The sequence below is a fragment of the Amphibalanus amphitrite genome, unplaced genomic scaffold (assembly GCF_019059575.1).
Source record: "Amphibalanus amphitrite isolate SeventyFive unplaced genomic scaffold, NRLGWU_Aamphi_draft 000035F_arrow, whole genome shotgun sequence".
NCBI classification, from domain to species: Eukaryota; Metazoa; Arthropoda; class Thecostraca; order Balanomorpha; family Balanidae; genus Amphibalanus; species Amphibalanus amphitrite.
Genome location: NW_024881531.1, coordinates 1,389,253 through 1,416,836, shown reverse-complemented (window position 1 = coordinate 1,416,836; position 27,584 = coordinate 1,389,253). Strand labels below are relative to the sequence as shown.

General features: G+C 53.8%; 2 protein-coding genes across 6 annotated transcripts in view; both read right to left on the bottom strand.

Moving 5' to 3' along the window:
• Window positions 1-14,112, bottom strand: part of LOC122371403 (cyclin-dependent kinase 17-like) — a 54,478-nt gene extending 40,366 nt beyond the window's left edge. Inside the window, exons 1-3 of one of the 5 annotated variants that reach the window (XM_043347715.1) lie at window positions 13,875-14,112; window positions 11,806-12,021; window positions 8,198-8,281 (exon numbers count right to left, since the gene is read on the bottom strand). In XM_043347715.1, coding sequence (XP_043203650.1) covers window positions 8,198-8,281; window positions 11,806-11,920 — 199 coding nt within the window. In that variant the 5' untranslated portion in view covers window positions 11,921-12,021; window positions 13,875-14,112. Of the gene's footprint in view, window positions 1-1,108; window positions 1,767-8,197; window positions 8,282-11,805; window positions 12,022-13,483; window positions 13,675-13,874 lie in introns of those variants that run through there. The other 4 variants (XM_043347706.1, XM_043347721.1, XM_043347730.1 and 1 more) reach the window with 4 other exon arrangements.
• Window positions 14,113-14,681: 569 nt separating this feature from the next.
• Window positions 14,682-21,703, bottom strand: LOC122371277 (glutamyl-tRNA(Gln) amidotransferase subunit B, mitochondrial-like). The gene is given in 11 exon segments (XM_043347462.1): window positions 14,682-14,918; window positions 15,225-15,438; window positions 15,621-15,763; window positions 15,984-16,166; window positions 16,904-17,142; window positions 18,110-18,258; window positions 18,967-19,068; window positions 19,070-19,125; window positions 19,454-19,567; window positions 19,911-20,079; window positions 20,659-21,703. Coding segments are annotated over 11 exon segments (1,569 nt in total). The 5' UTR covers window positions 20,709-21,703; the 3' UTR covers window positions 14,682-14,768.
• Between the last annotated feature and the right edge of the window lie 5,881 nt (window positions 21,704-27,584).

Below are 27,584 nucleotides of genomic sequence, written 5' to 3'. Positions count from 1 at the left end.
CCGGAGCCGCCGCGGGTCCGGTCGGCCGCCCGGCTCCATATACGGCACGAGGGTACCGCGAAACCATCCAGGCACCGTCCGTCACCGGGGGCAACGGAGGACTGACGGACAGACGGACAGACGGACGGACGGACGGCCTGCAGCGGCCGCAGCTGCCGACTGCAGGACCCTGCCGGCGAGCCGCAGAGCCGGCTTGTGCCTGATGTGTTATTCAGTACAGCTGAAGTCGCCGAGACACAAAGTCCGAGTCATCGGGAGTGACCCCGAGTAGTCGTCGTGAGTCATCGCGTGCCGCTGGGAGCCGCTGGCACGCGGCTGGACGGGTCCGCGCCTCCTGCGCTAGTCTGGAGTATGGAGAGGCCACACCAGACCACCCGGTAGGTTAGAATAGTCTGCTGACCAGCCTCGAATCTGGTAACTGTATTATAAGTGGCACGGGCTGCGGGTAGCCTCAGTCAGCAGACCTCAGCTCGTCCCGCCGCTGACTGCTGACATCACCCTCCACTAATACAATATCAGCTCAGCTCCACAGCCAGACGCTGACCGCCTACTCCAAACCCATCTCCGCCCGCCCACAACTGACCGCCTCAGGCCATCGTCCATTCACCGGCCGAAAACCCGAGCAATTCACCGATCGACACCCCGGGCAAGGACGGGCGCCGCCGCCGCCGCCCATCCCATCCCTCGCCGACCGATCAGGCCCCATTTCCCCGCCCTCTATCTCACTGGGGATCTGACAGCGGCCCGCGGGGAATACGGCGAGGAGCGGCGGACGGAGGAACGACAGGAACTGTTCACCCAGCAGAGGACAGTAACGAGCAGTGGACGATACCGGGGAAGGCCGCGATCTAGAGGGCCTTGCCGCGATCACTCGCAGGGAAAATCAACGAAGTGAAGTTACGAGCAGAGTAACATTGATCTCCGACGGAGTATCAAAAGCTATAGGAGTGCTTTCTTCTAAAAGATCATAGCAATTTTACTCTTTGATGGACGAGATTGGAAGCAACTAAATAGCCATTCATTGCTCTCCCCTCTCTAACATGATAAAACCTAGTACAGGGCATTTTTAGGGATTCGAGCGGCCAGTTCCATCTCCAGCAACACTCACCAAGACCGGCGCTGAGTGTGACGCTCTTGCGGATGACACTCTTGCGGCGTCGTTCGCCCAGCTGCGAGAACCAGCTGCCGATCTTCTGCGTGCCGCTCGACAGCGAGTTGAAGGTGCTGCTCTTCTGCAGCGTCTTTATCTCCATGGCGAGCGGCTCGGTGGCGTCCGTCGGTGAGCAGCGCTGCGGCCCGTCTCCGAGACGGTCCGGTCCCCTCCCCGTCCGGCACGAGCTGATCGCCAGTGGCGCGCGGCACAGCGCAGCGCAGCGGCGCGCGTTCGTCCCTGCGCTCGGCACTGCTCCCGACTGCGCCGCCTATCGACCGAGGCAGCGATAGCCGGCCGGCCGGCCGGTCCGCCAGCCGCCCGCCGGCGGCGGTGGCGGCTCAGTGACGTCAGCACTAGCAGCCGCCCAGAGCAGCGGCGGCGGCGGCGGAGGTGACTCAGCGCCAGCCGCCCGCCCCTGCCGGCCGCCGGTCCCGGAGGGGAGGCTGCGCCCCTCCGCCGGGAGGGAGGCTCACAGCCGGAGCCGGTGTGAGCCCCGCGGGCGGCCCCGTGTCAGTAGTGTCAGCACTAGTGATGTCAATTACGGAAAATCGGAATACCGATACCAAACCAAATACCAACCAGAACCACGAGAAAGTACCGAAACCAAACCAACTTGGGAAAATGATGGAAGTGCCAACTTTTTACCGATTTCTTAGTCTCTTATGCATTAGTGAGGGTTTATGATACCAACCAAATACCAAACACATTACGATTGAAATACCAAATACCAAGTTGGTATCGGTTTGGTATCGGTATACCAAAAAGTTGGTATCCGATTGACATCTCTAGTCAGCACTGTCACACCCCTCTGGTTGCCATGGAGATCGGTCACCGAGGACCACCGGCCAGAGGTGTGCGAGAAGCTCCGCAGCGTCTCCTAGAGATCTCAACGGTTGAGCTGGATTAGGGAAACTTGCCAGACAGAGATATCAAAGCACTGAAACGGCAATAAGTTTGCCGAGTGTGCAGAGCGAGAGCTAGCTGATTCTGCGGCTAATTATTAAACCAAAACCTATAGACATGCAGTGTGTTACAGAACAGACGCATACGTTCGTCGCACAAAACCCGGACACAGATACGGACAGAATATGGTGCAGCGAAGCTCTAGTTTCAAAAAGATCCGGGTGCAAACAAAAAATGGTGTAATGCTAGCATACGTCATTTGGCGAGCGTCATTTTTCCGAAAGTACGGAGCAATGTTTCACATTTACCAGAGATGCGAGGTCTCGACAGCTATTTTACCTTGTTTACAAATTTAGTCCGAGCCTTTTGATAGGAAGGATTCACAAGGACAGAGCCACCGCTAAGCGAAGCTTGTTGCGGTGACCCTGCCCTCTACCCTCCGATCGCGCAATTCCAGTTCTATGGCAGAATTTAGAGTCGAAAGTTAAACGTGCGCACATAGCTGCGCACGGCCAGTCCCCTCAATGACTTCGCCTCGCTACGGCCTGCCACCAACCGCAACCATACCTGTCAGGAGGCCCATAGATGACAAGCGCCCGCCGCGCTTCGAACCCGGACTGTTGTAACCAGGAACGCGTGCTCTAACCACGCGGAGTCCAACGCTCTACCAACTGAGCTAAGGGACCTTGATGACAGGTTTGAACTCCATCTATAAGCGTGACCTATGGCAGTGATCTTTCACCCAAAAGCCCCAAAGCTAGTCCCAGCCCTTTGGCGCTTGGTAACCTGTTAGTTGCATAGCAAGAAAAACCCTCTACAGGGCACGGGCAGCATAATCTCAGTTTTCTCAGTCCACGTCCAAGTTAGCATGCAACGGCCTTGCAATAGATTGCCGCCTGCAACGGAATAGCAAACGGTTCACAGCTAATAGCCATGTTTTCATCCACTGCTCCACGCTACTCGGCAGCGAAATAAGTATCCACGGACAGAGTAATAAGTCTGTTTTTGGAAGCCTTGCCAGCCTCTTACACCTCGTCCGTGCCTTGGTCAAATAACGGTACCCGGACTGTTAATTAATCCAGAGAAACGTATCAGAGACACACACCCAATTGGGACAAACGGCCAACTTTTCTCATTCATCTCACGCACGTTCCTCGTAACTGTCGTAACCAAAGTTTGCTCCAACTTTCAATTGCATGCAAATGTCTCTGGCAGAAATCGAGCCGGCAATGATTCCCGGCGTGGAATTCCGATATTCCGAACCACTGCCAGTGCGTCTCTTAGTCGGTGTATTTGCCGACTGGGTCATGACCGGATACATTTGGCCGGCCAACAGCCTGCCCGCCTGCGGCCGCCGCTGGTGCCGGTTGCTTACACTGCCGCCTGGGTTTGTTTGGAGCTCCATCGGCCGCTGCGAATGCCATTACCATCTGGTCAGCAGCGGCGGTCAGAAGAGCGGTCAGCACCAGAGGGCGGCCAGCGGCCGGCGGTCAGAAGAGCGGTCAGCACCAGAGGGCGGTCAGCGACTAGCGGCCAGCGCAGCGGTCAGAAGAGCAGCCGGCGATCAGCACCAGCAGGCAGTCGGTGGTCAGCACCCAGCGAACTGGCTCGTAGCTCCGTTGACACGAGGTTCATTCTCTGCTGGCCAGCTTTACTCCGCCCAGCACCGCCCTCAATCAACCAGCACTGCCTTCTCCACTGCCCTCGCGGCCAGCTTGCCGGATATTGCTGCTTAGATCGCTCTGCTACACCGCCATGGTCAGTTGGCTGGGTAACGGCCGGGAATATCGCCTTGGTGACCCAATCAGAGCCTGAAGGTGGCTGGCCACCGTGCTGCGGCGATGGGCGCGGCGAGGCTCAACACTCAGCCTGTGTAAAACATAGAGAGTACACAGATTGCACAGTACATACAGCGTGTATGTCATGCTGTGGAGACCAATGTAGTCGACTCTTGCTGCATAAAAATGGCCGCTGTAAAACCAATGTAGAAATAAACAGTGGCCAGGTTTTATCGGGCTCGATGCATGGTCTCCACGGCGTTACGATCACAGTCTGCTGCGCTGTGTTTACACAGAGGCTCAATGTCAGCAGACTTGCCCGGCGACTGCTGCTGAACCTAGTGGACTGGAAAGGGCCATCGGGTACCGCCTGCAGATGGTAACAAAAACTAGCAACAGCTTCAACTCGAGCAAAGTTTGAAATAGCCGAAACAATAACACAAACGGTGAAACCTACTAAAAATAACTGAAAACTGTTCACTACAAGCGTAGTTTATCGCTTGGAACAGACCATTATCGCCTTCGATAGCAGCTTTATTCGGATATTCTACGCTGTTACTTTCGCCAGTGGTTGTCAGGTCATTCGTCAACGGCACAGCGGGAGCGGAATAAATCGACCTCCACAAGGTAAACGATATTGAGGCAGAGCCGGCAAAACAACAGGAAATGCGAACAATCCTGCCGGGTAAGGGGAATGGTAGGAAAATCCAATCTGCATCTGATTGGCGCCGGCACGCTCATCGCTCAGGTCCCAGTCCCTGGAGCTAGGACCTCAGATCAGCTCAGCACCTGGCTCGGCTCAGCTCAGCAGCTGGCTCGGGATCAGCTCAGCGCTACTCCCCGCTCCGCTCAGCCTCTCACCAGCTCAGACTAGCCCTCTGTCGTCCCTCCATCTCCGGGTCATTTCCTCCAACGCCCCAATGACAGCACCTCCTCTCCCCACTCATCCGATTATCGCACAGTCCGGTACCGTCTGAAGAGCGTTTATGCTCCACCCACCATTCCTTCTCCCACTATAGGCTGGTCATTCGCCGCTCCAGCCCCACCTTCAGTGTGACCGGCCGAGTGACATGTCATCTCTCCCTCCCTCTCTCCCTCTCTGTTCCTCTCACCCTCTTCGTCGGCGGAGCGGCGCTCTCGATCGGTTTGGATCTGCAGAGCCGGTCAGCCGGAACGGACCGAAAAAATCTGGAGCGAAGAGGGAGATGGAGAGAGGGAGAAGAAGAGAGAAAGAGAGAGAGAGAGTGAGAGAGTGAGAGAGTGAGAGAGAGAGAGAGAGAGAGAGAGAGAGAGAGAGAGAGAGAGAGAGAGAGAGAGAGAGAGAGAGAGAGAGAGAGAGAGAGAGAGAGAGAGAAAGAGAGGGAGATGGAAAAGAGAAAGGTAAAGAGAGGAAGAAAGAGAGATGGAAGATGGTTCAAAGCAAAAAGACTCGTGAGCGAGAGGAACATACAATTGAGAGCCGGTAAAAAAGCAGGTGAGTTAGTAAGATGAGATGAGTCGGAATAGTAAGAGAAGAAAGGCAGCTATCGGTCGACCCTCTTCCCGACCTTACCACCAAGGTGCATACGCATGCATACATACATCAGACAGAGCGCACAGCACCGCGGAAGTATGGCAAAGTTCGAGGCCAAAGTGTTTGCAAAGCGACTGAGCACTAATTCACTGCACCTGGGTCGCTGGGAAGGAGACAGGCTCCTCGCCGTGTGCGTATTGGACGCTGGCCCGTAGCTATTCCTCAATGCGTATCACCACGCGTTTTCTCGAGAGCGGCATATTTCACCCAGTGGCGGGGTAAACATTGCGTGAGGCGCCTTTGGAGCGGGACAAGTCGGTCAGTGTGTCGAACATCTGGACTTCAGTCGACAACAGGCGTGCATCTCTACCAGACGCCTGGCTTCGCGTGGTGCAAACAGCAGTGACAGCAACAGAAGCGGCAGTAGCGGCGGCTGGAACTGGCAGGGCAGCCGCGTCAGCAGCGGCGGAGACAGGCGCAGAGAGGGGAGGAGGGGGAAGGGGCAGCAGATGCCGGACACAGGCAGCCTGTCGTACAGTTGTCGGCAGCAGTGCCGTTGCTCCACATTGAACACTGCTGGCATGCTGCCAATGGAGAAATAATTGCACCATCGACACCATCTACAAAAACGGCAGCAATGAAGCACCAACAGCACAAAACCACTGTCACCACCAATGGCAGTCACTAGGGGATTTCCAGTAACAGTGTCACCGGCGGCCTCACCAGAGAAGGTTCCTACCGCCCACCCCTGCCGCCGCTGCAGGAGAGGGGTTTTCGCCGCCCAAGGCCGTCGGCGGCACATTCCAGGCCGCTGGGAGCAGCCGTCCCGGCCCGGGGAGGGAGGGCTAGCGGTGGACGTCGGCGCTCACAGCGATCGATAGCTGCAACCAGCCTGCATCGCAGAGGTTTGACAGGATGAATTGATTAATTGCCGAATAATTCCGCGAACCTCGCGAGCGACGTTACGGTAAAAAGGAGTGGGTATTAGTTCCACAGACGGCTTGTGAGAGCCGAGCCGAGGAAGTTAATGTACAAGCCTGTCTGCTGGCGGTCGCAACAACATGCATTATCTGACGCCGGGATGCAATTTCCGAAATGGACTTCTAGCGTCATAGCCAAGTACGCATTAAGTTAGTTTTAAGCAAGTGGAAATATTGAGAGGCAAAGGATTAATCGACTCATCGTAATACTTAAATATACCTACAATTGAACAAAGTGCCAGGGTCATCAACAGAGCAATCAAAAGCAGTCAAGGATTCGTTCCCGGCTTCCTAATTTGTCTATCAATAATCAATGCACAACGCAGCAGCGCGCCGTGCCTACGTCAAACGTCACCAAATCACCGGCTGGCCACAAAACGACAGCCTCGAAAGGTTCAGCGGTCCGACCGACCGTCGCCGGGCCGATCAGCCAACCAGTCCGTAAATCACAGACCATAAATCTGACAGCCCAACGGCAGCCCAGTGACGTCACCGGCGGCCAATGACGTCAGCCGCCGCCGGCCGCCGGTAATGGCCGTAATGAGTGCTGGGGCAGATAATGAGAGGCGACTGTGACGCCGACGGCGCTCATTTGCAGTGTGTGTCCGATGTGTGGGGTAGTTCGTTTTGGCCGTCGGATGTCAGGATCACTCCTGGGATGGCGGTGGAGCCAGAATCCTGCTATGTCAGAACTGCTGTCAAAACAGCGATTCGTTCTGAAAATAAACACCTGTCCCAGGTGCCACAGTCGGAGAGCAATATGGTCAATTATGAAAAAAATGATCCCATCTGTACTCGGTTGAACCGTGCGAAAATCGACAATCGACATAAGCATTTCACTCACAAACGGTACCATACCAGAAAAGTAATAAGAGTAGACGAGACTCTTACGACCAACAATAACTTCGCTTTGATAATCCCTCGTTGGAGCCTGCGATGAATCATCATATTACTTTTCATTGGTCTCTGCAGGGAATAAAATGCACTCAAGCTCAAGAGGAAAGTCTTGGTGACTTATCCTTGACCTTCTGAATAGTATTTCAATGAAATAAATTAAACTCTGCGATATGTACAGCGAAAGAAGTTGAGACAGAAGAAAGAAAAACACAATTCGAAGAGATTCGTATCATTTCTTCTCAGTAGCAGCCTGGATCAACAAAGGCACTGCACTTACAGATGAAATGAGACTCCCATCAGATAACTAAAAAGACATACCTTTTCTCCACTGATAAGATTCACTTCCCAGCCTAAAAAAGTTATATATTTTCTTGACGCAACGTCCCACCACACCCCAGGAGCTTCAGGGAAGATAACGGAGCAAGCAGGCTAAAATACTGCGTGAGAAGTCAGCTGTCATACCGAAAGGCCCTGCCTAGATTACTTTACCGCCCTCCATGTAGTAGTGCCATAACGACCATACGACGGCCCCGGACACAAAAGAAGAAATCCTGGATGAGACTTGTAAGGAAAATTAGAGGCAGGTGTCGGCTCATCCGGTGTTTGCTACTGTTAAACCATGCTTCTTTCAGAATACCAGCAACGCTCAAGCCCACTCTAATGAAATTGGTACAAAACTGATTCGATAAATGCGATCTCTGTCGCAGCCATCAGGCACTCCTAGCGCCGCTCGAGCACATCACAGTATCCCGTCCTCAGCGCTAGATGGCGTAGGGAGCCCAGAGCGGCGGCCGAACTGCCGCACGGTGTTCGGGGTTAGGGTGAGCAGGGTTAGGGGCATTGGACTAGGATAGCCGGGTTCGTTGCAAGGTGTGGTAGGCAAGGGGTAAACGCACGAGGTTGGGGCACCGTTGACGCCCCACAGTGTAGGGGCACGGGGTGGGGTACGGCCGGGTCCGGGTCGGCCACTTACCGTTCTGGGCAGGGTCGAAGACGCGGCTCTGAGACAGCGAGAAGCGCCGACCGGCCTTGTTGAACAGACCACCGGACGAGCTGCCTGTGGATCGGGATATGCAGGACAACCGGTCAGACACGGCTCGACGGCCGGTGGTATAATATTGGCATTCAAGGTGCGGTCGTAGCCCGTACAATACCACGCGACGCAGATTAAGACCACTCTTTCGGCATGACACTGTATGGGTCGGTATGACACCTCAAGTTGACGCTTACAAGTACTGAAAGGTGAAAGTAGCGGCGATCGAGCCACAGTTTTAACTATTCACAACTGAGAAGAGCGGCTGATCAGCTGCTAGCCTATCGTCTCTAGCGTCACATGTATGAAAATGAGCGGGCATAAATCGTCATAAAAAAGTTTTTTTTTATCTGAGCGACTGATCGGTCACGAGCAGGCAGACTACCTAGCGTATCCTGATGAAGTAACAGGCATTCAGACAAAGGATATCGCTTTTAGCTGAAATAATAAACTCATTATAGCCACGTCTGGGTCTGGAGATCCTGGAAATGTCAGTTGTAGGCGGCGAATTTCATACCATGCATGAGGGTTTCATACCATGCCTGAAAACACAGTAACAGGGTCGGGGATCAGTATGAAGTTACGTCTAAGTTAATATTAACAAAATAACTGTTGAAGATGATGGGGCAATTTCAGAGTATACAAGCACCTTTTTTTGCTCCACTATAACTCTGAAATGCGGTAGCAGTGAAAACACTGTTAGCCAGCAGGTACTTGAATTGGCAAATAACTAGTACCTACATAAGCAAAATAAAGTTTGAAGATCATCAAATAAATCCTTTGTTATTACCGTTGCAAAGCCATAACAATGCAACCGAAGTACACATGCTAAGGCAAATACACATAAAAAGGTGGTATATAATGGTTGAATAACGACTTACCACGCCATAACAGATATCTAGCAAGACCTGTCCACGAGTCGGTATGTGGAATGTGAATATACTTCATCATATATTGAGATACATTGTGGTCCTAGGTCCTATCGATAAACACAGTTGGCTCCATAGAGTTTTAACATATCTCTATTGGCTCCATAGAGATCTTACATATAAGATCTTATGCCTTATCTGGTCGGCTTAACCGATCAGTATCACATTTTCTGTTCTACAGTTCCTACACCTAAAGCTCCCTTTCCTCCCAAGGGCGGATCTAGGGGGTCGTTTTGGGGGGGGTCACCAGTCGGCCGACATCCCAGGTCTGGTGAATGAATTCTGACGACCGGGGGGGGGGGGGTAGGGAGCGAGTATGTCGAGATCAAAAAATGACATTTGATCTTCGTCGTTTATAAGATGAAGTTTTATCGTAAGTCACTCGGCTCAGTAGTTTTAGTTAGTGAAACCCACCTATATAGGAGCGTCGCCACGGATTTTTTACTGGGGGGGGGGGGGGAGGCGGGTCGACCGACTTAAAAACCCAGAAGTAGATATAGTTACCTCACTTTTAGCCTAATGCATTAGTAAATAGTAGCATACAGTCACGATCTCTCTTATTGACCTGTGTATGAATCGGCGGCGCGAAGCGCCGCAAAAATTTGCAAAAAAAAGTTGTCAAAACACAGCTCTAAAACACAAATATTACAACCTTTTTAGCATGCTAGTACAAGCCGGAGTTCCTTCACAGTACACATATGAATTCCGATTCAATTTGACACGGTTGGTGTTATTACAGTCACTGTTATTTCTCTCTTATTGATTGGTGTATAAATCGGCGGCGCGAAGCGCCGAGAAAATTTGCAAAAGAATGTGTCGAAACACAGCTCCAAAACACAAATTTTACCACCCTTTTAGCATTGCAGTACAAGCCGGAGTTCCTTTACAGCACACATATGAACTCTGATTCAATTTGACACGGTTGGTTTATGTAATTACAGTCAAGATTTCGTATTGACCTGTACGTATGTACATAAATCGGCGGCGCGAAGCGCCGCGAAAAATTTGCAAAAACATTTGTCAAAACACAGAGGGGGCCTCCTCTCTACAGAGGACCACCGATCTCTACTGCGGGCCTCCTCTTTTCACAGGGCCTCTTAACTACAGAAGCTACAGGGCCTCCTCTCTACAGAGGGCTTCCTCTCTACTGAGGGTCTCTCCCTTTAAGAGGGCCTCCTTTACAGAGGGCCTCCTCTCTTCAAAGAGCCAGAGGACCTCATCTCTGCAAAGGGCCTCCTCTCTTCAGAGGGCCTCTTCTCTACAGAGGGCCTCCTTTCTTCAGAGGGCCTCTTCTCTACAGCGGGTCTCCACTCTTCAGAGGGCCTTCTGCATTCAGGCGGTCTCCTTTCCACAGAGGGCCTCCTCTCTACACAGGGCCTCCTCTCTACATAGAGCCTTCTCTCTACAGCAGGTCTCCTCTCTACAGAGGGCCTCCTCTTTAAAGGGGTCTCCTCTCTACAGGGGGCCTCCTCTCTACTGAGGGCCTCCTTTCTACAGAGGACCTCCTCTACAGAGGGCCTCCTACCTACTGAGGAGTCAGAGGGGCCCTAGCGGTCAGACACAGACACTAGCGGTTATTCACTGGAGGCCCCAGGAAGTAAGAAGGGCCCTAGCTGTCAGGCTGGTCAGAGGGCCCTGAATGTCCTGACGTGATTTTTGGGATTCCCGTGAATTTCTTTCGCCTCAGACGTGATTTTGACCTGCCAGGGCCCAGGGGCACTAAAAATAAAACAAACAAAATAAAAAATGAAAATAGGACATCACCAAAATTAAGTGACCGAAATCCGTTGAGTTTTTAATTTTGCGTATAGGTAGGGGCACCACGAATTAAATTCATGACCATCCCCTTGGAGTTTTCCTGGATCATCCCCTGGTGCTCGCACGGTTGAGACAAAAACGAGTAAGATTCTGGTCTTCAATACGCCTTTTCACGCAACACGATCCAGAAAAACAAAGGTATTAGCTCAGAAGTGTTTGACAGGTGATTTTGAGCATGCAAGACGGCGTCTATAGCGCATTTAGGTCTTCGGCTTTTGGGGGGGGTCAAATGACCCTCTCAGACCTTTTGGGGGGGGTCATGACCCCGTGGACCCCCCCCAGGATCCGCCAGTGTTTCCTCCCCAAAGTCGCACGCATGAACTAGTCCCGTACTTTCTCGCTTCGTCCGACTTTCAGGTGAACGTTCACTCAATCTGACTCCCAACTGTATTTTCAGCTACGCTGTTATACCCCAAATCACTCAGTTAACACTTCTTTATCTCCCACCTCTAAATTACTGTGCTTCCTTTGTCAAATCCACTGTATGCTAGACCCTACTTCCTTCCTTCCTGTCCTCTTGCCAGCCGCTTTACCATTCATATTACTTAATATACCATCCACACATTTTCCAGCTGTTTATACATTTTATATCCCTGAAAGTGTTAAATTCAGCGCATTATAAACAGAACAGCACATCCTTACCATTTCACCTAGCTCTATGGACAGCTGCTACACTTTCTCTCCATCCCTGCTCTCTTGTCACCATCCTTTCCCCACCTCTCAGTCCAGTGTCCTCTATCCCCTCTCACACTCTCCCACATCTTCTGTCCCCTCTCCTTCTCCCTCACTCTCTCCACTCACGTTTGCTGAGGTCGGCCTCCTCCTCTGGTGTGATGTGCTCGGCCAGGTCGGTCAGTGACCCCTCGCCGGGACGGAACGCCTGCGAGAGACGCCGCCGGATCCGCTTCAAACTCATCGTGACGGCCGGCGGCTGACCAGACAACCGCGACAGCTGTCAGGTGGCAGCAGTGCAGTGGCAGGTGACAGATGCACTGCTAGCAGTCCAATTACAGCAGTCTGTGGAAGACAAACAGAACAGGGATATGATGACACTCAGAGAAATCAGATACTTCTCTCTCAAAGTACCTCACTAGTCAAGTAATGATCCGAGCCACCTAGCCACCCATGACCCAGCCCATAGCAAGAGCCAAGAGCAGGTGGCAAGGAGTAAGGATTCCATCTATCTGTATTTGTGAATAACAACAGGTAACTACCTACCTAGTTTAAGCACTAACCAGGTGTGAGAGCTTACACCTACCATCTCAGTCTAGCTTAGGAAGCAAATTAATAGCTTGTAAATGTATGAACCATCATAGAACTAATAAGCAATAGGAAGCTTGACGATTCTCTGGCTGTCTGGCCATGATTTGACACACCTGGTTCTGAGTTCATTCATTTATTCATTTAAACATTAATTCATTATCATTCATTGATCATTATATCAATGCTCAATAATTAATTTATCGATTCATTCATTCATTCATTCATTCATTCATTCATTCATTCATTCATTCATTCATTCATTTTTTATTCATAATCATCATTCAAATATTAAGTTTTGTCCTTTATATGGATTGGGTTGGGACATGTTTCTGCACCTAACCATCAGAACGTATTACTTATTCTGATCAATTCAGGTAGATAGTAGGATGAAAGTGCAAATAAATGGCATTAACAGTCAAAGGTGCCATTAATGATTCACTGGCATCTCAAAATCCACACAGACACTAGAAAGCGCTTTTTCTCTGTCAGATGCATTGCTGTTTGGAACTCACTGCCTGAGGATGCTGTCCGTGCACCTAACATAGCTAGCTTTAAGAAAATGATTGAGGTACATGCACGTAATAGCCTGTTCAGATATGATTGAGGATGAGCAGTGCTGATTTTGTAAGTAGTTATAGGTATGTAGGTTACTTCCTCGTAGCTAAGCGTGTAGAAATGTGACTGTGTTCATCTGACGAGCTTGTGGAAGACGCACAATACCAGTCAAAACTCCCAGGACTAATGGTCAAGAATATCACAACTGGGCTGGCGCGTCTGGCATTCAGGGTTCCTTCCAATTCCTTTCGGTCCTTCCACCTTGCCTTTTCTTTCCGACACAAATGGGAACCCAACCAGGTAAGAGAACCAGGTAAGAGGGCTCTCATTCAAACACTTTGACTTAATCATAGGTAAATCAAGGGTATTGGACTTGATCCACACTGTTGACCAGTCTGCTTGTGCTACGTCTGTCTTACTGATACTGACGCAAGAATCACATCTGAATTCTGAGCCGAGAATCATAATTATAAATAGTACCTTAAGTGTCAGCGGCAAAAGGCAAATCAGATTTGCGATAAGGCCACACAAAACGAGGCTGCCAGGTAATGGTCATGCATCTTATGATGTATCTGTGTACTGAAATTTATGCGAAAAACATTCATTTTAATTCTAATTGCCACAAAAACATATTGATATCGTCAGGAAGTAACAGCCACACCTTTGGTCAGTTTTCTGCAAACTGCTGGTAAGAGGCAGGTTAAAAAGCTTGCGTAATTACGTCGAACGCGAGTAGAGTACAAAATGATTCAAGTAAGTCAGAAAACACTCAGAGAAATTCAAAGGTGGATAAACAAATCACCCTTCAAATCGCGTCGTTGCGTCATGGCGTCGCAAATCAGCCAAAACTGCCTACAAAATAGTGCTGGACCGTTTCATGGATTCTAGTGACGGAAAAGTGCTTCGTAAATGATTCTTTTCGACCAAAGATTCGTCGAGATGCGGCTTCGGACTGATCGTTACGCCAGTACTCAGCGGCTTTGTTGCATTATAATGTTCTATAAAAATACAGAAAGCAGCAAAACAGCTACAAACATCTCCCTGCCACTCACCGTCGCGATTTTCCCTCACGGGACGGGTGCCGCCCAAGCCGAAGCCAGCGCTCACCGCTAGATCATGTGCCCAGACAGTCAGACTGGTCGTTTTTCTCCGCGAGTCACCCATGTCCGGGCAGATAAGATAAGGCTGCACATACGGGCGCTGACAGGCCGGCCGGCGCCACCTGCCCGATCCACAGCCGATCGAAGACGGGCGGGCGGCCCACAGGTCCCTACGCCCGGGGCGGTGTTCGGGTCGGCCCGGGTCAGGGGCGTGGGAGGGCAAAGCTATTGAGTTTACGACCGCGGGCTGTGACCGAGTTGTGGTCGCATTGTGCCGTTTTGCAAAAGTGGTATCTTTATTGCACTCGAGTCTCGAGGCATCGCACCTCCAGCCTCGGCTGTCGCAGGAACGGTTCGGTGTTTTTGCTTGAAATCGAAGCGTTTTGTGAAATGTTGAACGATAGCGTGTCACGAACTACGAAACAGTGCATAAGAGACCCAGTCATCGGTATCACTATCTGCCCGGAATTACGGACGATACAGATTTTGATAGCACCATTATCCGGAATGAACAGAGGCTCAGACAAGCTTACCAGATAGTTAATGACAGACACGTTGATTGGATAACAGATTGTCAGCCGAGTCGCTCGATGGGTTTCCTAACGGGAAATTATGTTCGATCCCGAACACACCGAATAAATAGCAGTTCTTTGATTTACCTTCAAATTTAGCTTGCTTCTATCAATCATTTAACATTGTAACTCGCGCATTATTCGTGCTCATATGCTGTTCTACACAAGCAACGCCACAAAAACTTACATGAATATGTCACTTTATTACACATAACATCTCAAATCAACAACAATCAAAGCAAGACATTCCACTATCACCTACTCCCAAACAGTATCAGCTATCACGGGACTCCAGTTTTTCACGCAGGATTTTCGACACTTCGGCCATATTGGCTCTATTATCGCAGGCCAGCCGAACGTCCTTGGCCAGCTGGTTGAAAATCTGCTTCTGCTTCTTGGGACTGGCCGCCCGGTACTTGGCCACCTAGGAAAGAAAGAAGAAGAAAGAACTGTCAACATTCTTGATTAAACAGTGATGCAGATTGCAATGGTGATGAGCCCAACCATAAATGACCGATCAATGTGCGAAAGAAAAAAAAATCAACTTGAATCAAGAAATCTCTGAATGAGTTTTTAAAAACAATTTATTGAAAATAGCAATGCGTCGCAATCAATTCCAAAAGCAGAAATTCACAGGGCAAACGGAGAAACTGATAGATTTAACACATTAGGCCTTTCCTCCTTTTGACTAGAACAGACGTGGGAAGGCGACGAGCAAAACTTTTCTCACCTTGTCCGCTGCGTTACGGAGGACGGTGTCGCAGGCCGCCACCAGCGCCACCTGGTCGCTAATCTGCGACCAGCCGCGCTCGGCCACCAGTATAGATGGCGCCACCATCGGCGCGTCGTAGGCGGCCTCCAGCAGCAGCGGCAGCACGGACGAGCTGATGGCGTCCCGCTGACGCAGGTCGAAAATCTCGCCGACCGATGACGGGCTCAGAGGACTGGAAATGAGCACAATCAAAGACCATCAGCACCATATCGCCAGTTTTATGTAAGTTGAATCGTAAAGTCCTAAAAATGACTGCAGTTCACAAATTCAGCCCTTAAATGGCTTTAGTCGTCCACTCCTCAGATAACAACCGCATCCTTCGCGACTCATCCACCCACAACCACCGCCACTGACCAGTCTGCGAACGTGCTGTTTCGCTCGTTGAGCAGAGCCTTGACGTCCATCCTGAGGAGGACGGCCACCGCCTCGGCGTCCCGCTGTGTGCCCGACACTCCGGATACGATCGCCTCGAAATACTCCATCAGACCCTCCTCCGTCTGACCGAGAGAAAGGGTAAAGGGGTGGTCACCTGTGGGGTAACGGTACCGGCGGACTGGTAGGACCAAAAATGACGCCACTGACTTGCTATTAATACCGTGACTCCAATGACTAATCACCTTTCGCTAAGAAACATCCTTAGTCCGACAAATATCGCAGCATTCCCACAACACTCAACAGAACACCAACCCAACAAACCGTCCTCCCAGGCCCGCTCACCGTCACTGCCTGCACGCTATCCGCTGTGAGCCGGTACTGTGTCTCCAGTCTGCTCCGTGTGGCTGCCGGCAGCTCGGGCAGGGTCTCCCGCAGTCTGTCCACGTCCGGTACACCGGCCAGGGGGCGGGCCGAGCACGAGAGGCGCAGAGGCGGCAGGTTAGGCTCCGGAAGGAACCGGTAGTCCTGGAACGGAGTCGAGCAGGTGTTACAAATGTGTTGCGTACAATTGTCACGACTTCGATTTTCTTTTAATATGTTGTGAGTTCCCGATTTTCATCTGTTTCTTTTTCCGATTCGCTGCCTGAAGGGTGTTTTAGTGTCGGTGTTGTTGGTTTAGCCGTCTCTCCGTCCGTTTCCGTCCGCGGGGCGCGGCGCTCCAGACCACGTGGTGTCCATGTGTGGCCCTGGCCGTGCGTCCCTGCGTCCGGTCCCCGTTTAGTTGTCACCCGAGGCCATATAACTACTTGTCACTCGACTGTCGCTAAGGAGAGGACCCGACCCGACCCGACCAGCGAGAGGACCAGGGCCCCTCCCCTCCCTGGCACGAGTGAATACAGCTGTAGCCGACAACCGGGAGTATCGAAACCCAACTAGCAAACGTGAATTCGAAATCGAACCGAACATTGCAACAACATTATAAAAGCTGTCAAGCAGCATAAAAGTACTGTTGTTACGCCGCGTCATATGATGACATGACATAACTGTATGACAGTTACACATTATGGCAGTTTCTCAGTATCGCAGTTGTACAGCATGACAATCACATGTTATCGGAGTGTAGGATAACACATTATGACACTTTATTTACACATTTACCTAGCTCCAGCCATAGGCCTCTGAACACCGTGGAGGTTACACTAGTACCCTAGTCAGCACTTCGCGCTGGGCACCGCTCCCTTCCCTACACCTCTATAACGCACCTGTACGACCTCCTTGTCCCTCATGGCCACCGTCTCGGCCGTCTCCGGGTCGTAGCTGCGGGTCTCGTTCACCACCCGGCCGCCGCTCTCCAGCAGAGCCACCTGTCGACCGATCTCGTACTGAACGGCGCGCGCCACGCCGCGCACGCTGCCGATATTTTTCACCTCGCTGCGGACGCCGAGCTGATGCGAGCCGGCCGGCCGGACCGACACATTGGCATCCACGCGGAGAGCACCCTCTGGGGAAGGAGGGGGGGGGGGGTTACAGTAAGATAGTCAGTCACACCCGATCTGGGAAGAAGGGAGAGGGGGGCTACCGTTCGCACCCGCACCGCACCACTGGGGAAGCTAGGGAGGGGGGGGGGGGAGGGTCAGTTAGACCGTCCCATTGACAGCGCGCCATCTGGGGAAGATTGAGTGTGCTGAACGCAGTACCCTGTGCCCGACTGGTTAAACGATTGGCGGCGCGACTGAACTGCTGTTCCAGGAGCTGGCGGGATTAAATTACGGCGCCAGCCCGGCGGGACGTCCGTCTGAGCGGGGGGAAGGGGGGGGAGCACCCGAAACAGACAGTCACCACCTAGCCCGCCTGTTCGCACTGTGCCGCGAAGGAGACGGCAGCGCGCGGCTGGCTCCGGCCCACGTGGTCGACCGGGGCCCACGTGGTCACCTGCGGCCCACGTGTGCGGATGACCTCTGTCGATGACCGGCACCGACGCGCCGGGCCGGCTCGGAGGTTGGCGACGAGAGGAGGAGGGTAACGGCGTCGCACGTTAACAAATTTTTTTTGTGTACACTGTACTCTGCAACTTAAAATCAATAAATAATATATTACAGAACACTTTTGGTCCTATTGGTTACGAATCGTACCGATTGAATACGATTTATTAGTGACCTTCACAATTCGCACGAGCAATGCCTGATCGTTTTCTTCCTGCGGTGTTGGGTTGTCTGTACACGTAGGAAAAGAAACTTACAATTGGAAATCTGCTGACACATCAAGAGGAAGAAATAAATGCACTAGGTTCTCACCACAAAAAGCAGAGGCACGAAGAGGAAGACAAGATAAAGTCATAAATAAGCATCACACTCGATAACTAATATTTTCATGCGTACAAGCACATCCTACTGTAGTTAGCCGCCCCCCCCCCCCCCGCAAAAAGACTACAGCGCCGACAGCGCCCAGCGGCCGCCCAGCTGACTGACCCTCCATTTTGCAGGAGCAGGTGCCGATGCGGCGCAGGATCAGGATGAGCTCCTTGACGAGCGCGGCCGCCTCCTCTCCGCTGCGCAGGTCCGGTTCGAACACCAACTCCATGAGGCCGCAGCCGGCCCGGTTCAGGTCAATCAGCGATCTGGCGGCAGGTCAGGTCAGTCAGCGACCTGGCGGCAAGTCAGGTCAGTCAAAGACTGAGCGGAATGATAACGTCGCTGGCTAAATGATAGCTTAACTCGCAAGCGCTGGTTGGGAAGTGACGCTGTAGTTGCCAGTATGATACCTCACGTGCACTGTACACCGCAACAAACCACATGCCAGCCTGACCCCTCTCCGCCGGAATGCGGTGGGGGCCAATCACGACAGCGTGCTCACAAACCCGCGATTAATCCCACCACAGGTAGCCGAGTTCCCGGCGTCCTCAAAGAGGGGGAGCCGCCCCGCGGACAGACCCCCACAGCGAGACACGGCACCGCCGACCCCAGACGGCCGAGGGGCTCACCCCCGCCGGAAACGGGACAGACCCCCCACAGCGAGACACGGCACCGCCGACCCGAGACGGCCGAGGGGCTCAACCCCCCCCCCCCCTCCCCCCGGACCCGGGACAGACCCCGCAGGGAGACGCTACACTGGTCAGGCCGGGGCGGCAGCGTCCCATCGGCCGCCGACCAGCCGGCATCCCTGTTGCTCACTCACTCACTACAACAGACGAACGTGTAACATTGAGCCATGTCAGGTGCTAAAAATATAATCGGTAGTTAAAAATATCGATAATTAGCCACAGCCGTGTAGTGAGACGAACAGTTGACACGGGGCACGGTCTGACGGATCCGCCCCTGCCACTGACCTGTTGTTGTCGAGGTCGTGCAGGCTCTTGCCGCTGTCTTGCTCCAGTTGCAGACGCGCTAGGCGGACCGACAGGGGCCTACCGGTCCCGGCCAGCGGGAACGGACAGCTCGCCACCCTCGGCCAGCGGCAGACGCTGCTGGGTGATCTGGTAACCGGCCTGGCAACACACAACACCGAGCCGCGCATATTGAGGTCATAAATACAGGAAAACGCCAGTGAAATAAAGATGAATGATTAAACACCGTTAAATGATTAAAAAAGATTAGACAATGATGTCTGCCGAAAGCCTCGCTGTCAGTCCTTTTGATATGGAGTTGTTATTGCAATACTATTTATCCATTGCACATTTCCTTCGTTTAGTTCAACTAAAACAACTTTCACAGCAGACACAACTCCAACCGGCAGCACAACACAACACGTTTGACACAACAGTGCGACCGGCCCAGACATCCTGTTCCACTGCCGGGGCCCATCGCGGCACGTACCGGCATATCAGCGTAGAAGTAGTGTTTCCTGTCGAAGGTGGAGACGGTATTGACGCGCATACCGAGCGCCAGCGCCGTCAGGATGCCCGCCTCCACACAGCGCTCGTTCAGCACCTGGCACAGGTCACACAGTTCAGAGGTCAGAGGTCAGAGGTCAGAGGGAAACAGTTAGATGAAACGGATCAGAGATAAGACTCCCCGAACACAGAGCCATCGACTACAGAAATGGGTTTACGGGTCAAATGCTATAAAAGTCGATAGACACATTGTCTGTTGTTTGTTTGTTGGGGCTGAAGGGCGGGTCGATTAAGTATCACAAGTTTATTGGCCACAGGTCATAGGCAAAGGCACAATGAAGTCGGCAGAACATTACTCCTAACCAGCACCTTGAACCTGTCCCAACTAACACCAAACCGCACCCAGTCTCTATCCTCCCGCCTCCCCTATCGACTCTCACCGGCAGCGTGCCCGGGAAGGCGGCGTCCAACAGCTGAACGCGCGAGTTGACGGGCGCCGCGAACTCGCAGCCGGCCGACGAGAACAGTTTGGTGCGCGCCGACACCTGAGCGTGCACCTCCAGTCCGATGACCGGCTCCCAGGCGGCCTCGCGGGCCAGCGGCGCCGTGCTAGGGAGCGGGCTGAGTGGTCAGCAGTCAGCAAGCGAGCGTGGCCTCGTGGGGATTTTTTATTTTTTTTTATTGGGGCTTTGGGGCGCGCCGAGTACGAGCGTGAGGTTCAGATCAGTGTGGAGCTCAACACTGGTAGCACTGTGTTCACGGGTGGAACTTTGTGCGGAGCTGGGAGGGCCCAGGCGCAACAAATCCGCCGCCGCCCTAGCGGTGACCTTGACCTCCGCGGTCTGTTGCGGCTCCAAAGCCAAGCCGGCGTCGAATTTGGAGAGCTCGGGCCCTCCCAGCTCGGCACAAAGTTCCACCTATGACTGTGCATGAAAGTAAGCTTCGTCGGCGAAAATGACGGAAAAGTTTAGCCTAATAACTGCAAAGAATTCCTTCATAGTGGTATTGCGGTTCCCACACAGTGGCATTGAAGTTTCGCTGCCCCCCCCCCCCCCCCACACACACACTTTTCAAGAAGTTCCTACGCCCATGAGCCGGAAAGTAAAGAGATTGGAATCTGTACCTCCCACATGTGATGCATGCATTGCGTAGTCCGTACCAAGCAGCTCCACAACCCTGTCGTCTCACCTGAAGCCGCGCCCGGCGCTCACCAACAGCCGCCGCCAGCCGAGCCACATGGTGACGTCACTGGACAGAGGATGACGTCACTGGAGTGGCGGTCCTGCCGGCAAACGGGCCGACTGCACTGACGGGACGGCATACCTACACATTACACACACATACCACGGTTGATCCATCCCATCCCGAGCACAGTGATGGTGGCGACCCCAGAGTATGGGCACACCGCTAACAATGCGGCCGTACAGGCCCCTCATACCGTGGCCTGCCGGGACCGTCCCCGGAGCAGGGCCCCAAGTCTGCCGAACCTCTGGCACCGATAACAGCGCATGGGCGCCGGGACGTATGGGAGCACGCAGACCTTCATGTACCCCACACGGACCTCGTTCGGGAAATGTCGGTGGTGTCAAATGTGAGAATGATGTTATTTGTCGGGGCCGTGCCTCTTCGCGTGAGGATGCGGCGGGCGGCTGTCACGCCGTACTCCGAGAGCCCGTCCGCTATGTCCTCGTCACTCACGTTCCGCAGGTCATAGCAGTTGATGACTCCTCGAGAGGAGTTCTTGGAGCGGTGTGGCTCCACCGCCAACGGCAAAGAGACGAGCTTCCGACCGGAGGCACGTCCTTCGGAGTACACAAATCGAGTGGCGGCTAAGGCCTTCGTTGCCTCTTCGCTCTTCCGGAACTCCACCTCAAGTGCTCCGTCCCACATGCGGTCGCAGCGGACGATACTGCCGAGCCGGTCACAGCCGTCCTTCCGCTGGAAGGGCGACAAGGAGCTCAGCTCCCGGTCTGCGCTCCGGAAGATGAGGATCCTGGGATTTTTCGGTTTTGGATCGTGCAACGTTCGCCCGTCGGTCGAGGCCGGCGGGCGAGAATCGACCGAAGCCGAGTGATTGGTGAGAGAGGGGGAAGTTGGTCAAGGTATCCATGCAAGTCTGTTGGTCTCCGCCAGCTCGTCCGCCGACGCTCCGCAACGGCGCCGCTTCAAGGCCTGGGACGGCCGAGCTGACTGTACGGGACTTGGCGGCACCTTCCGAGGGAGAGAGAGAGAGAGGGACTCACCACCCCCCGCGGTCGGATACCGCCTCCTCCCTTGACGCCTCGCCGAGTCACCGCCAGGGGCAGCGACAGATCAGTCCCACCGACGGAGGACGAGCACAAGTGCCCGAACGCCGCCGGCGACACCTCTCCGACACTACCCCCGGCGGCATCACGACTGGGAATGGCTCCTCAAGTGCGGCGCCCCACTGAGTGTCCCGCCCTTACAGAACTCAGGGCCAAAGAGGCGTGTTGCCCAGCCACCGCGACTGGCTCCGCACGACGGAGGGCTCAACCTCCAGCATCCCGTTGCCCTGGGGTACGGGTCGGCTCGCCTAGCCTAGTAAAACCGGCTGGTACCCGAGGGGACGCCACTCCCCTTACACTAGCCCAACTCGGCTGTGTTCCTGCGGGTGCAACAACAACGAAAGAGGGGGGGGGGGTGAAAAAGGAATGAGAAAATCAGCGATCGAACAAAACACGGACATCCGGTAAGGAAACAAAGCAAGAGCAAACAAAGACCGCGCAGCAGAAACAAACCACGGAAACCAAGAGAATTCGGGCCGAACCATCTGTCCATCCAGTGATCAGAGCAAGTCGTAGGCAAGCAAGGGTCAAGCTGGGGCCGAGGAGGCGCTACTCACCTTGCTGGCCGGGGCCAGGGTCGCCGCGAGGCAAGGGCCCAAGGAACCCAGCCCAATAGCGACCCAGGCCACAGCTGCCAACCCCCTGCGGGGCCAATCCTGCAGACAATCCATCCGGCAGGCAAGGCAAATCCAAGTCACACGCGCGTCAAGCTGGGGCCGAGGGGGCGCTACTCCCCTTACTGGCCAGAGTCACAGCCGCCGCAAAGCCGGGGCCCACGGACTCACATGGACAACCTCGCGCTGCAGGCAACCTCGCAAACAGCAGCCTCTTCCGAACTGCGATCAGCGCGTCTAATTGTTTCCATCACAAAATAAATATATATGGACGAAGACAGCGAAAATAAAGTGGTAAAGAACACTGAGTCATCCTTGACTACCTGCTGATCTATAGCCCCTCGCCGCTGGCGGACCTTTGTTGCAGAGTACGACAACCACGATACTTGACTTGGTCGATACTTGTCAGAGATAAGGCGCACGGCGAGATGAGTAACTTCCTGGGAGCAGCCTAGCCTGTTGTTGGTTGATACATTACATCACTTATATTTGTTCGTTTCCTAATACTCGGATGGACGCCACGAGCGACTCCCGTCCCGTTACGCCATTCCGCCTCCAGTGCTGCCTCCAGCACGCCGGAATGTCATGATCAATTCATCAGTTATGCTAAAACAACAGCAAGACACAAGTATATCGCACCATCGCTGGCTTCCTGCCACGGATGGGAATCAACGTGCCAGATTTCCAATACATACTCAGCAATGTGGTCCACTTGGAGGCCATCAGGACAGCCTGGAAAACACCTTCAAGGAGGCGTTGCCCAAGGCACCGCTGCCGCCGGTGGTGCTGGCTGACGCGCGCCTACCTGCACGACGCGCACACCAGGCAGGAGTACCTGGCCGCAATCACCAGCGTGTTCGGCGAGGTTCTGAAAATGGACTCTACCCGCAAGGTATGTAAACTCGAGTTGGCAGGTTAACTTCCCCCTCGGAAATGCATATATATTTATTGTTGGGCCTCCAATAAGCTAAAAAAGGTGAATAGGTACTGATCAGTGAGCAGCAACAGTGGGACAAAGAACCGTGATGTCGCAAGCAGTGGTTCGGACATTTCGAGCATTTGCAGTGGGTGTGGGCGTCAGTGAAAGGCAGCAGTCTAGAACGGCTTCAAAAACATGGAGTGAAACAGAGATGAAAAAAATGAAATTAACAGCACAGAAGCCCACCGGAATGTCACAGTGCGCAAAAACAACAGAAAAACGCATGAAAACACCATGAAACTAAGATTAAGACTCTCGAAAGGTTTGTCAAACGACATACAAATGAAACGCTCACAGAAAACGACATGACGCAACCCATCATTACAAAACAACTCCCGAAAACACCACGATTGTAATGTAAACCGACGACTAGACGGATCAGAATGCGAAATCAAGTCCTGTGCAATGATGGATGATGAAAACAAAAATGGTGAAGAACACTGAGTCATGCGTATTACTTCAGCTACTTTGTTCAGTGGATCATACGTGAACACATTGGAGAGCGGATCACGAGAACTGTGGAAAGAAGTGGATGAGAAAAAGCTCTGCAAGGACATTTGGCTGCGGGGCGATCGCGTGCCAGCGCCGCATATCTGGACATGGTAGTAATGAGGCGGTAGAATGGCTTCACCATTCTACACTGGTGGTATGGCACTGAGTGAAAACACTAAGTCACTAGGCTAGTCCACGTGGTGTGCCTTGCGTTAAACGACTTGGCATAACGATACTGTAACGGGGTTTCACCGTTCCGGGGCTAACCGGCCATTCGTTCCCAGGTGGGCTAGCTCGTCACGCAGGTCGTTAAGCGAACCATGGACTTACAGCAAGGGCCGGTAAACCTTTGTAACAACGTACGCAGCCCTTGTCTTACTGCCACTCACGTGTGGACCTACCTTCTGCTGCAAGTGGTCAGTCAGCATCTTAAAACATACTCCGGTTCGCGGTTCCGGAGCTAGAGCTCGCAGGGCACTCAGTAGCCCGGGTTTTCCGCGGTAGCGCATCTAAAATTTGAAAACCAGGCTGGGTTACTAAGGTCCACCCGTGATACTAATGACCGCATCTTGCACCAGCCATAGTTCAGGGTTTTCGGGCCAACCCGGCGATCTAAATAGGTAGGGTAGCCTTCGTCGGCTAACTTACAGGGACGACACGCGTCCTTCACGCACACAAAAAATCTTAGTTCTCTTACACAACTTAACGTGGCTGCTACGTCGTTTTTTTACCCGCCCGGGTGATTATTCAGAGGGTGCCCTGGGGCGGCACCCGGAACCCGCTCGCCCCTATTGGTGGGCGCCTTGGCCGGGCGCCCCCAATGGCCGGCTGCGCCGCCCTCCCGGGACCAATACTGGGCCCGCTCGGTCACGTCTACCAATGGTTTCGTCCGAGTGAGAATCTCTCTCTGGAACGGATGAATTATAAGAATCGCTCGGATCGGCCACATCATTTGTACCATTCCATCCTACGATGGCTGACTCAGTCCCTACCGGAGAAGCTCCCGCCGCCCCGCCTGTGCTGGACCTTGCCGTCCTCTGCGACGAGCAGGACCGGCTACGGTGGCTGCCGGAATTGGTGCTCGGTATCGATATAGGCACAGTGAACGCGAGCCCGGAATTTCGGGCCAATCTGGCCCGGCGGGTCCGACGTCTGCAGGCCCGGGTGCATCCCGACCGGCACTCGGGCGACGAATTTTTGTCGAGGTGAGTCATGGTCAGCGCTGTTTTACTGCCTCTTCCCTCCTGCCTCACTTTATTCACGCACATGTTGTGTTCGAGTAATTCATTTAATTTGATTTTTTACGTACCACTTCTTATTTGGCGTCCCTTTCTAATCCCGTATTCGATTCAAATCTAGTGTTGTATTCTGATCTCCCATACCCCGGTCTGTCTGTCTACAGGATCGTGAATATACCGCAACGGTCCTTCGGGATCACGGCGCGGAATACGCCCACTGGGCCTCAAAACAGGATGGGCCGGCCTCAATGGAGGTGCTGCGGGCCGCCACCTGCTACCCCCGCCCTTTCGTGACCTGCCCGAAACCGCTCGGACGCGCCTCGCCGACCGAGCCGACGGATTAGGCGCCCGTCACCTATCGGCCGAGACGGCCATCAAAACGGAGCGGCGGCGGACTCGAGAGGCCAAGGGCCAGGCCTTAGCGGCTTGCCTCGATGCTGCCGATGCGGAGGCCGCCGTGAGGGCCGCAGAGCGTCGGGCGGGGGCGGAAATCGTCCTCCTCCAAGCGCGCATCGTAGAGCTGGAGGCCCGAGTCGATGCCAAGGAGGCGGCCGTGTGCCGGCGGATCGCTGAGCTGGAAAGGAGTCTCCGCCTCCTTTCCCTGGAGCTGTACTCCGGTGCGATCGGATTGGGCACTCACCGATGTTCCCGCCCAGCTCTCCTCACCCACTTAATTGATTGATCAACTGGTCAACTGGGCATTAGAGACACGGTATGCTCTCTTTTGCATAAAAAGGGGACCTCCTTACTTCTCCGACACCTTGGCTGTTGTTGCACCCCATTGGAGCGCCCATTGCACAGCATGGACCGGTTTAAGCATTCCCAGTCGGCCGGTGACCGCGAGCCAGGTCGGACGTGCGCGCCCGTGGCTCCGCCCCCGACACTGAGACTGGTCGGGAGCGCACCGAGCGGCCTGAGCCGGACAGTGGTGCCGACGACTTTTGTTCGAACAGCCCAGCAGTGATGGCTGTGTGATTTTTTTCTGAACGGTGAAGCCTGTGGCTAAGATTTTGAGTCGCAGTGAGACGCTCGTGACTTAGAGTGGTGTGTTTTCGTGCCTTATCTGCCGGCATGGAGAACGCAGGTGCCAGGGACACAGACGCCAAGCACAGTGAGCGACACTCAGTCAGTGAGTTAGTGCGAAATTACAGTGACTCGCACAGTGAAGGACAGAAACGTGGCCGATCTGAGTCAGGTGACCCGGCGCCGGCAGGCAAACGTGGCGCCAGACAATCTAGCGGCGACACCAGTCGCAGTCCAGCTGCGCCGGGCAACCGAGGCTTCAAGGAGTACCTGGAAACCGCAATCGAAGGACTCGAGAACCGGATCATGTCGTCGCTGTCGCAGGAACTACACGAGTTCCGCGAGTCGCTCTCGACGGAAATAAGCAGACTGCAGGACCGCGTCAAGGACCTGGAGACGCATGTCGAGGAGCGGGACAGCGTGATCACGGAGCTGAGCGACGAGCTCAAGAGATCCAGAGCAGAAGTTTCGGCGCTACAGACACGCGTAGAAGAGGCCGAGATTAATTCGCGATTATCATGTCTCGTCCTCTCAGGCTCGTCCATGGCGCCCCGCCATGCCCCGCGCCCGGAGCCGCCCCTGCTGGCCCAGGCGGCGCCCGGGGCGGTCGGCGGGCCTCCGCTGGCGGGCGCCGGTCAAGGTCAAGCTGCGCTGACGTCACAGCCGGCCGGCCGTCCAGCCGGGGCGGCGCCGGGAGCGTCAGCTGCGGCGGCTGGTGGCGATCGGCGTGGTACGCATGGCACGAGGGGCGGCGAGCGGGATGAGCGTGAAGACGTCAACGCCCTCGTCATCAACACCCTGAACCGCTCGATGCCGGGACTGAACATGTCGATAAATGACATCGACCGAGCGCATCGACTGCCGGGCCCGAACAATCGCGTGATTGTCCGCTTCGTGAGCTCTGGACAAAACAGCGTCCGCGATCAGGTGTTCTCCCGCCGCCTAGAGCTGCGCGGCAAGGAACTGTTTGTCAACGAGTCGTTGACAAAGCTACGAAGCCAGATATTCCGTTCCCTCCTCGCCGCCAAGCGCGAGAACAAAGTATACACAGTGTACTCGCGTGGCGGACACGTGTTTTTCAAAGACAAGCAGTTCGGGACGGGCAAGAGAGTTGACTCGCTCCAGTCCGTACGCGAGCTCGGTTTCGGTGTGCTCGATCGCTGAAGATCGGCAAGTGCCCGAGCGCCCCAGAAGCGGTTGTGTTGCGGTGGTTTCGGTGGTTGACAGCCATCGCGGACCGCCGACACCGCGACTTTGAGACGGACTCCTGAAACGGCGGTACTTCCACGAGGTATCGCTGTTCATCTGCACGATAAGCTGAGTACAAGTGGCAGCAATGCCTCATCGAGACATGTCACTGTTCGAAACGGTCAACGTACACGTGCGCTGTTTTCAGTCAACATTTGCAGTCAGCTGACCATCCAGCAAATATAATATTTTTTATCTTTGTCTGCCACTGGCT